The 14,729-nt window shown below is 38.0% G+C and overlaps 1 protein-coding gene across 1 annotated transcript in view; it reads left to right on the forward strand.

Moving 5' to 3' along the window:
- Window positions 1–3,757: 3,757 nt before the first annotated feature.
- Window positions 3,758–14,729, forward strand: part of NISCH (nischarin) — a 44,441-nt gene continuing 33,469 nt past the window's right edge. Inside the window, exons 1-4 of the mRNA XM_015815851.1 lie at window positions 3,758–3,933; window positions 12,726–12,809; window positions 13,338–13,520; window positions 14,615–14,663. Of these exons, the coding sequence (XP_015671337.1) occupies window positions 3,847–3,933; window positions 12,726–12,809; window positions 13,338–13,520; window positions 14,615–14,663 (403 nt within the window). The 5' untranslated portion in view covers window positions 3,758–3,846. The remainder of the gene's footprint in view (window positions 3,934–12,725; window positions 12,810–13,337; window positions 13,521–14,614; window positions 14,664–14,729) is intronic.

The raw sequence follows: 14,729 nt of genomic DNA on the forward strand, positions 1-14,729 counted from the left end.
GTGGCCTGTGTGTGTGACGCATCCGGCCCGTGGTCTGCCAGTTTGACACTCTGACATAGGAGAACAAACCCATCAGGACAAGAGTCAGCAGTCCATCTGCATTTAAAAGACAAAGGCCACTCTTTCAAAGACAGCAAAGTCCACATTTTGGACAGAGAGGACCACTGGTTTGAAAGAGGGGTCAAAGAGGCCATTATGTCAAAATTGAAGTGTCTTCTCTCAACAGAGGGGGAAGAATCCGAAATCATCTATCTCCAGTCTACAACACAGTCCTTTCAATAGTTCCAAGAAAGCTCCACACCCATTTGCACTACTCAGGTGACCCTGAAGATACAGATAAGCCTCTAGGTAGCTTTAACAACTTGCTAAAAGAATGCAAACGAACAGTTTTCTGCAGGAGTATAAATCTTTCCATTCCCCACCATCCAGTCAGAGCTGAAGAAGCTTCTTGGATGAGAAGCAAAATGTCTTCAAAGAAAAACAAGAAAGTCCAGTTGCCTTGTGGAAAAGCATCTTTGGGATACTCTTCCTTGTCTTTCTACTGCCATCCCATTTCAAAAAGAGCTGAGATATTTTTTAGATTCCAACTACCCAATCTTTCCCTCTGGCAAAGAAGCTTCATGTCAGACAGGACTACATTACTAAATAGTTTCACAGATGAAACATCACTTGGCAGAAAGTATAAAGATTGATCTGACACACACTCACCTGTGATCCAGTGTGTTTTGAAACATATGTTCAGATCAAAGAAAAGGTGTGGGAGGAAGAGACCATTAGATCCAATCTTGTCCTATAAAATGTCAGGAATATTTTCCTTGTAATGTTGGAGCTTTACCCACAAGACTTCTGCAAACAAGCAGTACTTGTATGTACAACATAGTGCATTTTATGCCTGGGATGATTCTATGTATTATTAACAGAAATAGATGGCAAAGCAACCCTGTGACTTTATATTGCAACATATAAATAGTTAATGTTGACTAAACCTAGTAAGGAATCTTGATCTGTTTGTGTTGTTAATAACATCACTGTCCATTAATGAAGGTACAGTATTTCATGACTGTTCCCCGGCTTGATCTTCTCAACCTTCCTGATCATAGGAACACAAGTCCAAATGTTGTTAATGGAGAAAATCAGCATGTTGCATGTTATTTGCCAAATTCTTGAAAAAAAAAAAAAAAAAAAAAGCATTTGGTGAAAGATTGGCAGTGAAACCACAGTTTGGAATAACCAAAAGGAATAATGCAGGATTTGGCAATCTGTTGGTCAGTAGCCAGCAAACCTACTTTTGGGAACTAATGGCTACAGTAGGTAGAAACCATATTACATACAATGTTGGAGAACCAACACACACCACTGATTGTTATTGCTTTCCTTTGTTTTTTATAACTATGAAAAAATCTTTAGGAGTGATAATAATAATAATAATGATAAAGTTGGAAGGGACCTCGGAGGTCATCTAGTCCAACCTCCTGCTGAGGCAGGAAACCCTATACCATTTCGGACAAATGGCTGTCCAGTCTCTTCTTAAAAACTTCCAGTGTTGGAGCATTCACCGCTTCTGGAGGCAGGTTGTTCCACTGGTTAATTGTTCTAACTGTCAGGAAGTTTCTCCTTAGTTCTAGGTTGCTTCTCTCCTTGATTAGTTTCCACCCGTTGCTTCTTGTCCTAACTTCAGGCACTTTGGAGAATAGCTTGACTCCCTCTTCTTTGTGGCAGCCCCTGAGATATTGGAACACTGCTATCATGTCCCCCCTCGTCCTTCTCTTCGTTAAACTAGACATACCCAATTCCAGCAACCGTTCCTTATATGTTTTAGCCTCCAGTCCCCTAATCATCTTTGTTGCTCTTCTCTGTACGATTCATTCCTAAACATTCTTGTCCATTCCCTCTATAAAATCAAATGAAATCAGTGTTAACTGAAGAAGACTGTGTGACCTTCAAAAAAAGTGGCTTGACCATAGTGAATCCTAGAACTTTATACAGCTTTGAAATATTGTCATATGTTTGTTTCTCTACTTGGCAGCAAATGCTTAATGTCATGAGAAAAGAAAAAAATAGGAAAAGAGAAAAACGGAGTGTGGGCAAGCAGGTTTTGTTACCCATAGCGAACAAGATATTCTCTGGAGATCTACCAGTAGAGATTTCCCTATCCATCATGTTTTGCCATTCTCCCTCTCCTTCATATATGCCCAACTATGCTCAGCACGACAACCCGAGTTTGGGGTCCCAGCACTCCATTTTACAGTGCAGTCTATTTCTTACCAACGCTACTGCTAACTGGTCATAGCAGCGGATGAAAACAGATTTGTACTGGACAGTGCAAAATTAACAATGCAGCAATTAATAGGGATGTTCTTCTGCCATTTGTCTTCAAGATATTCCTAATTTACAGTTTTCCCCAAACAGGTTTTTTTTCTAATTCTCTTTAAATGTCTTCGGGCACCCTTACTGTAGTAAAACTTCATTTGAATTAAAAGGTGTTCCAAATGTGACATAATTTATATTCACCTTTTCTTTTGAATTTTTATAAGCATCAATTTTTAATTTTTTTCTGCTCCTAGGCAGAAAACAAAATAAGAACAAAATAGGGAATTAAGTACACAAAAACAATCTCCTGTCAGCAAAATTTGAGGTCTGTCCAAGCCACCAAACCCTTGCCAATAATTAACATCAGGAATATAAACAGCCTTTTCTCCACCTACTTTCAGGGTCAATGTTTCTCAGCTTTCTCAGTAAATGTAGAATGATGTAAAAGATTTGCCTTGGTGCTATAATTTGTGATGCATACAGTATAAAAAATGTTCTCGTAACATGCAATAATACAATGGTTTTTCATATCTCAATTCATCTGGAAACATGCTTACATTTCCTAAATTCATGACATGGCAATGTCTTGAGAAATTCCACGTCACTCTATTAAGCCTTGCTCTTAAGAGAGCAGCGACTGGACTACAAAGGCAGTATTGTAATAGCACAACATTTTGGTTAACGTTAAGCAGGAGCGATCAACACAAGCATTATTCATGCTAAATAAATGAATAGAAAATACGTCAAATCCTGCCTTGTGGAGCCGAGAAGCTATTCCCCCACTCGGCTTTACTTCACTGGCCATGCTAGCTTAAAAGCAGCGATGGGAACGGTAGTCCACAACTTCCATTATAATTTTGTCTGCCCATCACAGTTACGCTGATGGGTTCAACACTTCCGAGTTTTCTCTACCTTTTACGCCGTAAACAAGTTGGGCAAAGGGGGTCGAAAACCCTTAAAATCACACCTTGCAGTGCAAAATAAAAGCCCACTGCGAGGGTGCAGACATCGGGGCTTCACTAGGTCAGGGGTAGGCAACCTCGGCTCTTTTATGACTCATGGACTTCAACTCCCAGAATTCCTGAGCCAGCTATGCTGGCTCAGGAATTCTGGGAGTTGAAGTCCATGAGTCATAAAAGAGCCGAGGTTGCCTACCCCTGCACTAGGTGGTAAAGAAATCCCGAATGCCTCCCCGCTTTGCTGCCACCTCGCGGCCGACCGAAGCCTCGCAACCCAGATCTTAACCTCAAGGCCTCGTAGGCTCCGCCTTCTAGCCCGAGACCACGCCCCTTTGTTTTCCCGAGCCTTGAGTGACGTTATCGGGGCCTGGCCTCAGTTGCGCGGATAGGGGCGGGAGGTGGCACGGGAGCAAATATGGCGGCCGTGACGATTGTAGTTGCGCTGGTCACGGCCAGCGCGGAGAGAAGCGGCGCAGCAGCCGCCACGACACTAGCCGCCCTCGGAGCTCGCCTTCCACCAGCGGCGGAGTGAGCGCAGCAACCCGCCGGTCCCGACTTCTGCGCTCCGACTCGGGACATGGAGGCGCTGAGGACCGGCGAAGAGGGCGAGGAGCCTCCCAAAAGTATCCGCATTCTTGGGTCGGAGCTGGTGGAGACCTACACGGTGAGGCGGTGTGCCGAAGGGGTTGTGGAGACGGTGGGGTCTGGCGAGTCAGAGGCGTCGCCCTGCCCGGGGTCCCTTGAAAAGCGCTGTCGGTTCAGTCGTTGTAGCGAAAGGGCGAGAGGCTCCCCGTCCGAAGCATTTCGAGGACTCTCTGGGCGCCTCGGGGAGGTTTCACTTGGCCGGTGCTTTCCGTATTTTAGGATTTCAGGGAGTTCTTTAGTTCCCGGGTGGAAAAACAAAAGAAAACAGCATCCCTAGAGGAAGGAAATTGATGTCTCAGCATCAGCAAGCCAAGGTGGTGTCTTATTCCGGGTTGCGGTTGTAAATGGTCCTTTCCCGAAGTTGGCGCCTTTCGGACATGTGGGACTCTAGTTCCAATAATTCCCTGCCAGTATGATCAATGTTCTGGCAACAAGTAATGGGCTGCCTAACTTACCTCGAAGGTGGCTGGTTGGGAAAGACAGAAAATTTATTCTCTTCTGAATAACATGCAGCATCCTTGGAGAAGGAACTAAAAATATAATACGTGGCTTTAAAGTAAAATGTGGTAAAATTACCAGTCAGCTGGTAATATTCTTGAATCTGAATCAAACGTTGCAACTTAGGAAACCGTTGATAGCAATCTTATTAGTTAACATTTTTGACGTTTGTGGAGAAAAGGAAAATTATTTGTGTAATGTTTTTTCCAATAACATTATTGTTGCAATTGTCCTTTTCTACAGAGTTATGTCTCTGTAGTAAAACAGCGAGTCAGAAAATATTTAAGAGCTAACATTGCAAAAAGATTTAATATATTAATATATAATTTAATATATCTCAGCTGTTTTGTTATATAACCAAAATGGGCTCATCTGCTAAGTTTTCAGCTAAATAATTTTCATCTGTGAATTTTCTTTATGTGTGCATACAGTTTTAGTGATCTTTTTAATGAACTGATAACATACTATGAATAGGCCTTATTTCATTGCAGTTTGCATCTAAAATGTTAATCGGTTTTTATTGAAATGCTTTTGCAAAAATATTCAAGTTTATATATGGGGACATTTTTACTTAATCAGAAGAAAATGAATATTTGAAGAGACCTTTGAGATGAGTTCAATTCCCAAGGACTACACTAATATATTTATATACTGTAGGTTTCTTCAAAATACATAAGTGGCTTGACCGTGCCTTTTGAGATGGTTTTTAACTTATCAGTCTGACCTATAGACCTGGGATTTCTTGGTTATCTTCCATGCAAGTACTAATAAATTCTAACCTTTCTAAATTTTTTGAGATCAGTGAAGGTCATTCAGGTTTTATTAAGATAAAGTTCAATGCCATAGTTCCAAATTTAATGTTTGCTTATGTACACAGTATCTAAGGCATAATGCATGGACCAGCTAAAATTAGATAAAAGTATGTTTTCAGCAGAAGAGAGTAAAAGTATGTGGCTAAGTTTCTTATGTTGAAATCAATGTGCTAGATCTGTTTGGTTTGTTATTGAGCAGCAATATTTTCAATTCCAGGCACTGCAGTAGAAAGAAATGGATAGAAATCTTATTGCACAGTGTCACGAGCGTGTCAAGAATAAAATAAATTGAAGGTATAATTGTTGTGCAACTTGATATGTGATTAAATCTGATATATAAAACCTTGCTATTTAGGATATAGCAAGAAGTAGTTAAAAACTTTCCATTAACTGCTATGAAGTTTAGCCTCTTCTGACCTAATACCAGATAGAAGTGTTGGATCTGCAACCTCAGGAATTAGTATGATTTGCTCCTTTCCATTTTAGGTAGAATTGTGAAAGAAAAAGGCACAATGCACTATGAGGGCACTGGATTGAAGAAAGTGAGAATCCTATACATCCTTTTCTACAATACTTGCAAGTATTGTAAAAGGGTGTAAGTATTGTAGAAAGGATGCTATCTTTCTTGCCACTTGTTTGTTTTCTCTTCACCAACAAGTGTTCAACCAGGAATTGGAAAAACTGAGCTACAAGCCAGAACCTATTATAATAAAAAATACACTTTCAAATCTGTAGTTTATCTGTCTCTGTTGATTAGAAGAATAAATAGAGAGAATGGGCTGAATTCAGCAGCACTCTTAGACTAATAGCGGTTCAAGATTTTCTGGAATTCTAATTTAGCATTGTACAGGATTATGGCTCACATCATCTAGAACAAGGTTGTCAAATTGCCGGCCCGTGGGCCGGTTGCATCATGAGGCCGCGCCCATCCCAACTTCAGCAATGCGAAAAAAGCCGTGATACGTTGCGACATGTCACGTGATGTGGCGAGTTTGACACCTGTGATCTAGAAGAATACTGTTACCTATGTTGCTAATAACTTTATCCTCTTTCATAAGGTCCAATATGAAATCTTATCTATTATGCTTATATGCCTATGGATAAAGGGGATTTTGGATTTATTCATCTGTCTTTATGTATTCACTACCCTTTTAGATTATTTCCCTGATGAAATCTGCAAGCACTAAATGCAGAGCTTCCCTGTCTGTTTGGATAATTATAATTATGATTCTTTGTAACATTAAATATTTAACTCTAGAACTAAAAAATGGCAATTTCTGAGCATATATAGTTTATCACTTAAACTGTAAAACAAAATCCTTGTATATCTTTTGTATGTTCATTGATGCATAGATTGTTATGTTCATTCTAGATGCATAATTTGGAGGAGTGCATGTGCTGGAAAAGCTAAAGATGCAGCCCACATTTTCTTTGAATGTTTTGCTGCAGCCTCTTGTATTTCTACTGTTCAGTTTGCAAAGCAGCTAGTTCCTTTAGCAGTCAGAGCTGCTGCAGTGAAAACTTCAAAGACGTTTTCATGCATATGTAGCTTCAGTAGGTTGCATAACAGTGTACAACAAGGTTCCTAGTAGTATTTCAACTACATAATTTATTAGAACTCGCACATTGTATATTCTAACATTTTAATGAGTGAATGAAATGGAAGCACTTAGAACAGGGGTAGTCAACCTTGGCTCTTTTATGACTCGTGGACTTCAACTCCCAGAATTCCTGAGCCAGCTAAGCCAAGCTAAGCTAAGCCAGCTAAGCTAAGCTAAGCTGGCTCAGGAATTCTGGGAATTGAAGTCCACGAGTCATAAAAGAGCCAAGGTTGACTACCCCAGACTTAGAATAACAGAGTTGGAAGGGACCTTGGAGGTCTTCTTGTCCAACTCCCTGCTCAAACAGGAGACCCTTTACCATTCCAAACAAATGGATCTCCAATCTCATCTTTAAAACCTCCAGTTATGGAGCACCCACAACTTCTGGAGGCTAGCCATTGCATTAATTGTTCTGATTAATAGGAATTTTCTCAGTTCTAAATTGGATTCTAAGTTTGTTAAGCTTCCACCTGTTATTTCTTGTCTTGCCCGCAGGTGCTTTGGAGAATAGGCTGATTCCCCTTCCTCTCTGTGAACCTTTGCCTTGGCTAACCCTCTCCCCAGTAACCCAGTCAGTTAAACAGATGCTCAGAACCAGATTGTATGTGACGGTGCTCATAACATAGCTTTCTAAATAGGACACACACTTTTTGTGCTTAATTTGTAATCTTCCCAAGGGATTATCATCTTGGTATAGTGGAAAGGCTCGGTAGCTTCACTGATTCTGAAATTGAAGCCAGCAGAGCATGAGCTATCTTGCAGGAAAATTGGAACAGAACAGAAAAGATGAAGCTATGAATATACAAGTAGTTCTCATTTAGCAACCGCCTTGGACAGTGACCATTGGCACTTACGACAATGATAAAAAAGTGACTTTGTAACCAATGTATGCATTTATGATCCTTGCAGTGTTTCTCTGTTATGTATTTACCATTACAGCCAGTGTCAAGCCTAAGCCCAAACATGATACAGCAAGATCCAATTGAATCTAGTTCTTTATTTTCTTATACTTAATAGACAGACTAAACCTATAACCTAATAGAAACTCCCTGGGGGATTCTAGTATGTGGCTACCCTGGAATCTTTCATCTTTCCCCCATTCAGTACAGGATTGCACAGCCTTTGGACCCCTCTTTGGAATGTGCTACCATCAGCCTGGTCCTACTGGTGACATTCTCACCCCTCCATTCCTTCAGCTGCGCATTCCATCACAGTTAGTACTGTATCATGTTGTGCCTGATCCATTTTGCCTCCTTTTTTCTCCTTAACACAATAGAGAGATTGCTTAAGCAGGCTATATCTTCCTGAGCAGTTTTTCTTTGCAATACAGCCTTTCCCAAGAGGTGCTTAACATCATGTTAACAAGCTTTGCTCTGTAACTTTAATTAGTTAAATCTTTAGGCAGGCTAGCATTGCTTCATGACACTGACCCACCCTAGTCAGTTTCACTTAAAAGCTTTTGTTTACCTCCTAAACAGCTCTTATCGTCTGTAATCAGCATTCATTTGAATGTGTATTCCCAATGTATTCCTGCTTATTCTCTTGTAATCCTTTGCTCTCCAATGAATGAAATTACAAATCAATTCCATTCTAGCCAAGGTGAATGTTCCAAAGATTGGAGAGTAAAGAAAAAAGGACTATAAGATGTGTTTTTTTTAACCTTGTTTTCTCGACAGCCAAGTTCTATAAAACCTCCCTGTGGTTTGGATTCATATCCTTCTGACGCTGTAAAACAAAGGAAACGTGAAGTTAAATCATAAACATAATCATCCTCATGTGATGTTAAGTTAGAGACAGCTTTGCTTACCTATTGAGTCAACATAGCCAACTGAAGTCAATAAGTGAGGACTACCTGTAATCTTTAATCAGGTGGAGAGGGTAGGTGGCATCTTCATGTATGAGGAAATCCAGCTTACTTAAACAGAAATTTTTCAAAAATTAAAAAGCAAAGGCAAACTATTTCTCAATTATTTTCAAGTAAACATATGTTTTCATGCCAGATTATGCTCACTAGTTAGGATTTAAAATAAAACTGTTAATTAATGGGAGGTTAATCTGGAAGTCATGACCTTGGACAAAACCATAAAGAAATCTGGTTGTTGAGAAAGTTCAGTGACTAATTTCAAATTTGGAAAAGGAATTTCTTGATTAAAGGACAGTTGGAATGCAGAATGAGAGAACTATAAACCAAGGGGGACTTGGAATTATCAAAGTGGAAATGAACCATTCAAATTAGATATTTTAGGTCTAAAGTAGAATTTAGTTTACCAAAATTAGATGAATATATGATAAAGACTTCAGGTCGTAAGACCATACAAAGGAATGAAGTGGCATTAACACTCAGAATAATCTCAGCTGTAACTCAGTAAGTAAGTTCATATGTATTAGAATTATTCAATATCCTGTGAACATCAGTGTTTTACAAATATGAACACTTATTTCAGAATCAGTGATGGAAGAGAGTGAGGTAATCTATAACAAATTGTAAGAAGCACTATATGCAGAATATAGAAAGAATGTACTACTAATGGCTAATTGGAGCACCAATGTTGGAGTAAAAACTGGACATTGAGAAAGAGCAAGAGAAAAAAAAGATGACTTCAAATTATGGAATTTTATTGCAAAGAACCAGTTAGATTCTGGACTAAATAAAGATGAGCCACTCCCTTATAGCAATGATCAACAATACTTGTACTCTTCAGGCATGTGATGTGAGTCAATGATTGTCTAGAAAAAACTTAAGATTCAGGGACATTGAAGAGGAAAACAGATATGGTAGAAGGACAATGCTCAGGAGAATGCTGGAATGTCCTTGAAAGAGTGACAATTGAGATGGAAGAAGTCACCCATAAATTCATAAGGCATTAGGGCCAAATCATGGCATCCAGCTATATTTAGAAAAAAAGTCTTACACTTAAGGTAAAATATATCCTGTCAGCATTATCTTAGCCAATTAAGACTTACATTAATAATGTGATTGCTATATGACATCACATAGCTTTGTAGAATTAGTGTTGAAACAGTGTAATTTAAGAATATAATTTAGAAATCAAAATCATTGAAAAAGAAAATGAGTTATTATGATACTTTCATTTTGGTTGAATAGGGGCAAATACAATTTACTTGCTTGCTTGCTACTTCACTGAAGTTGATTTCCATTGCTCTAAAGAAGAGGCACCCTAAGTTTTATATTTTTGTACATTTTAATGCATTGAATATCCCTCTTCTAATTCTTGTGTTTTCATTCTGTAGATGAATAAAAGTCATGCTAATGCTTTGTGGGTATATCTAGTTTTGTTGATGCGTTATGAAAAGCCTTCCAGTTTTATCAATCCCAATATTCATTTTTAGCTAAGCTTTGTTAGTTAATTTCAAATATTTCTGAAGAGAAAACTCTTTAACGAGTATGTCTTATTCCATGAGGTGGACAAAAATGTATATGTGTGAGAGGAGCTTTGATAGCAGAATGAGCCCATTAATATCTCTATTGAAACAAAATAACTGCCTCTTTATTTAGGCACTGAAATTAGAGCATAGATTACTGAAATCTTTTCCGTCTACTTTCACCAGTGGGATTCACATGGCTTAAATGGAATTTTCTCCATCTCTGAATGGAGCCACCTGTATAAAAAAAGCATCTCCAACCAAATCCTATTAATTTTGTAATGTTGTTTCAGATTAGTTGCTCTTTACCTATGTGATTTTATTTATTTTGTGTCCAGATCAAACCTTAAACTGCCAAAATGAGGCCACCTTTTTGGCTTTATCATTAGCTAGAAACAAATCACTTTCCATGCGTTCTACTGATAGTAATTGACAGACCAACAGATAGGTCAGGTTCTGCATCTCTACCAGCAACTCCCACTTGATCATATTGGTTTTACACTTAGGCACCCCCAACTTCAATCTATTCAATATTCTACCAAGTGACATTGGGGAGATCAGATCCCTCAGCCATTACCTTCTGGGATTATTCCTTGTTCCATTACTTCTCTCCTCCATCTAATTCAGTTTTGCTCCTGTATACATTCAAGAATATTTATTTGTGCCATAAAACTCTTCCTACCGCGTTTTCCCGAAAGTCTACCCCCAAAATAAGCCCTAGTTTTGGGGCGAGGCGCATACCTAAAAATCAGGCTAGGGAAGGGTGGGGGGTTGGAGCTTACCATTGCAGCCAGGCCTCCCATGGATCAACACTTGCTTCGCCGGCCCAATTCTTCTGTGGCCGAAGGAGCAGCTTCATTCTGCAGCTGATAATGGAGCTCGGGCCTGCATTTCGGAAGGCCTATGCAGCTGAGAACCGAGCTATGAATTCAATCCACAGCTCGGTTCTCAGCTGCATAGGCCTTTGGAAAGGCCTCTGACTGCAAAATGCAGGCCTGAGCTCCATTCTCAGCTGTAGAATGGAGCTCCTCCTTTGGCCGCAGAAGAAGTGGGCCGGCTGGGCAGGGTTGTTGGTGCCGGAGGTAAGTGGAAAGACACCCCATAGCAAACAATAAGTTCATTTAACAACTGCTGCATGAGTCATAAAATTAGGTCCTGTCACGTGGTGAGCCGCTTTGTGACCATCATAACTTACGACTGAAATTGTAGGTTCAATTATGGCTGTAATCAAGGACAACCTGTGCTTAGGCTGTTGAATTCAACATGTTAATGCAAGATCCAAATTAAAGTATCACTGACAAATGAATGAGCCTTTACTTAAATACTTCTAATGAAGGGAACATCACTATCTCTGGTAATTAGTTCTGCTGCTGAGCTGCTCTTTTTGTTAGAATTCTATTTTTCTAACAGTTAATCAAAATCTGCTTTGCTCAAACCCATTATCCCTTATTCTGCATTCAGCAATGTAGAATGGCCTTTGGCCGTTCTTGTTTGACATTCTTTCAGGTGTTTGAAGGGTGCTAAATATCTAGACTTAACTACTCAAAGCTAAAAATGGCAAGATCCTTCCATCTCTCTTCACAGGATTTAGCTTTCCAGTCCCTGCTGATCCCTGTTACTTTTTTCAGAACCTTTTTTTGTTTATTTGAAAGTTTTAAAGGTTGTCCAGAATTGGGCATAGTGGCAGGACTGACAACAGTACTTGATGTGGGATATGACCAATATTGAATATTGTGAAATGTTACATTGCATTATTTGAAAACTGTTTTGTTCTGGGAATCTAAAATTTGGGATGTTTTAAGGAAGCTTTATGATCAAAACTAAGGTAGCTATTATTAGTTTTTCATTTGTTATAGTTTGTATAGTATAATAACATTTCTGGACAAGTCTGTGCTTACATTCTGTTAATTTCATGGTTTTCAATATATTTAAATAACAATAAATTGCAGGCTATGAGCTAGTGATTCTATTGTACTCTTGGGAAGGATGTAGGGATTTTATACATATGACATTTTTGAGACCAACTAGGTACTAATACATTTCATAAGAGCTTCTGTGCCTTTTTAATGTTAGCATGTTACAGTAATTTTTAATAATGATTTTCTGTGTTTTATAATGATTTTTTAGAATACTTTTTATATATTCTGATTGTATTTGATTGTTGTATAGCACCCAGAGTCATGGTGAAATGGGTTGCTATATAAATTTGATAAATAAATAACTTTTAGATTTGTACAAACTGGGTAATATTTTCTTTTCCAGGTTGTTGTTTTAGCTTTTTCAAAATGGTATTCAGTTTACCTCAAACAATAACAAAATAGTAACCTAGTATAAATAGAAACTGACTTCTGCTTTGTTGTAATTTTTTGGTTACACTGTGTTCATATAACCATTTGAAGTGGAGAGTTGTACATGAAAAAAAATCTTTATAGAATTTAAAATAAGTGCTGCATTGCAAGAATTGTATATTTTTATGTGAATGTGTATTTGTTGATTAAAAGTTGTTTTTCTTTTAGGTATATATCATTCAAGTGGCTGTTGGAACCCATGAGTGGATAGTAAAACATCGATATAGTGACTTCCATGATCTTCATGAAAAGGTAATTGTTCTGAAATTGTATCCTTAAAAGAGTTGGCTTAATCTTTGACACTCAGTCACTTAGAAAATGTTCCAGCATGCTTGTATGCTTTTTGAAAAGGAATACTGGCTTATTAAGTTGTAGGAGAGTACTGTCCTAGGAACTTGTTTTAGCTTTGACTAATGGAAAAAAAAGGACTGAACAGTGGGAGGTAAGTTCTTTTTCTAAAGATGCTCTTCAGAAGCCCAAAATCCACTTGCAAACCGAAAGATAATTATGTTATCTGCTTACCCAGTTAAGTTATAGAGTGGTAATTAGGAAATAGCCTTCAAAATTGACAGAGAAATTGAGTTTATATCTCAAGAAGCTGCCATTAGAAATTAAAAGTCATTTTTAAAAAAATGTTGTATATAGATTAGATTATTACCAATTATTAATAATATATGCTATTTCTATGAGGACTGGGTCTTATTATTAGTATTATTTAATGTTGTACGTCTTAAAGCACTGATTCATTCAGAGGCTAACCTAACTTTGTGTCTTTTATAGCTTGTTTTAGAGAAGAAGATAGACAAGAATATATTGCCTCCCAAAAAGATTATTGGTAAAAATTCCAAAAGCTTGGTGGAAAAAAGAGAAAAAGAGTTGGAAGTATATCTACAAACTCTTCTTGCTATATTTCCATTGGCAGCACCCAAAGTACTATCACAATTCTTACATTTTCATTTTTATGTAAGTTCTTTCCTACCAGAATTTAATAAATTTTGCAGTGTTATCTTTTCAGTTCATTGCATTTCTTTTAAACATAAGATCATTGTTATTTACCAAACTGTTACTATTAGTTGAGCAGTCAGATGGCCTGCCATTGAATTTGTTTGTTTGTTTATTTAAAAATGCTTTTAAGTTAGTTTAGTCAAAAACTATTCCAAGCAGGTTCCTATAAGAAACAAAGATAGATAGAAGGACAGATGGATGGATGCATAGAAGGATAAATGGATATTCTTAGTGCTTTGAATTGAACAAACTAGCAACCATTGCAGCTCCTGAAGTACTGGTGTTATGTGGTAGTATCAAGGTGTTTCCATTAGTACATGGATAGTGGTGTTTCGTATCAGATGCAGTTTCCAAGTCATTTCCTGGGGCAGTCCTATGAAATCATATTAGAGTAGCCCATTTAGGAGGTGACAAATGGATGAGTAAAGTACCCTTATTCACCAATACATCCCACAGGAAGGAGAGATATAAATAGATAACAAAAACCACAGGTAGTCCTTGGTCACCGTTGGGACTGGAATTTCCACCACTAAGCAGTGTAGTCGTAAGACATGAGGTCATGTGACCTCACAGCCAGCAGTGGCAATTCCAGCACTCCCCCCACTACTGCCTTCCTTCGTCTGATCAGTCTCCTTCCGTGCTGCGTATTTTGCATAAAGTATAGCCATCATGGAACTTAAGCAGACAAATGATGGAAGGGTACCAACTGGACAGCCATTTGTCCAAAATGATATAGGGTTTCCTGCCTGAGCAGGGGATTGGACTAGATGACCTCCAAGGTCCCTTCCAACTTTATCATTATTATTATTATTATTACTTTTGTTTAAAGTGCTATGAGACTAAGCTTTTTCTTATTTACATTGCCTTGTTGTTTAATGATTTTACTGCATTGAGCTGAAAATATTGAATCAGATGAAAATATTCCATGAAGAAATAAACATGTAATTTACATTATTGCTTAAGATATAAAATCCTGTAAAATGTTTTATGAATTACGTATATGGATTTAAATAATATTTTGATTTTATATTTTTATTTCTTATTTTTTGCAGGAAATCATTGGAATCACAGCTGCATTGGCTGAAGAACTTTTTCATAAAGGTATGAAACATCAGAATTCTTAACATTTAATCCCAGTATTTTATCCCTGAAATAGAATAATATATT

The sequence above is a fragment of the Protobothrops mucrosquamatus genome, unplaced genomic scaffold, assembly GCF_001527695.2.
Source record: "Protobothrops mucrosquamatus isolate PMUCROS unplaced genomic scaffold, P.Mucros_1.0 scaffold380, whole genome shotgun sequence".
Taxonomy (NCBI): domain Eukaryota; kingdom Metazoa; phylum Chordata; class Lepidosauria; order Squamata; family Viperidae; genus Protobothrops; species Protobothrops mucrosquamatus.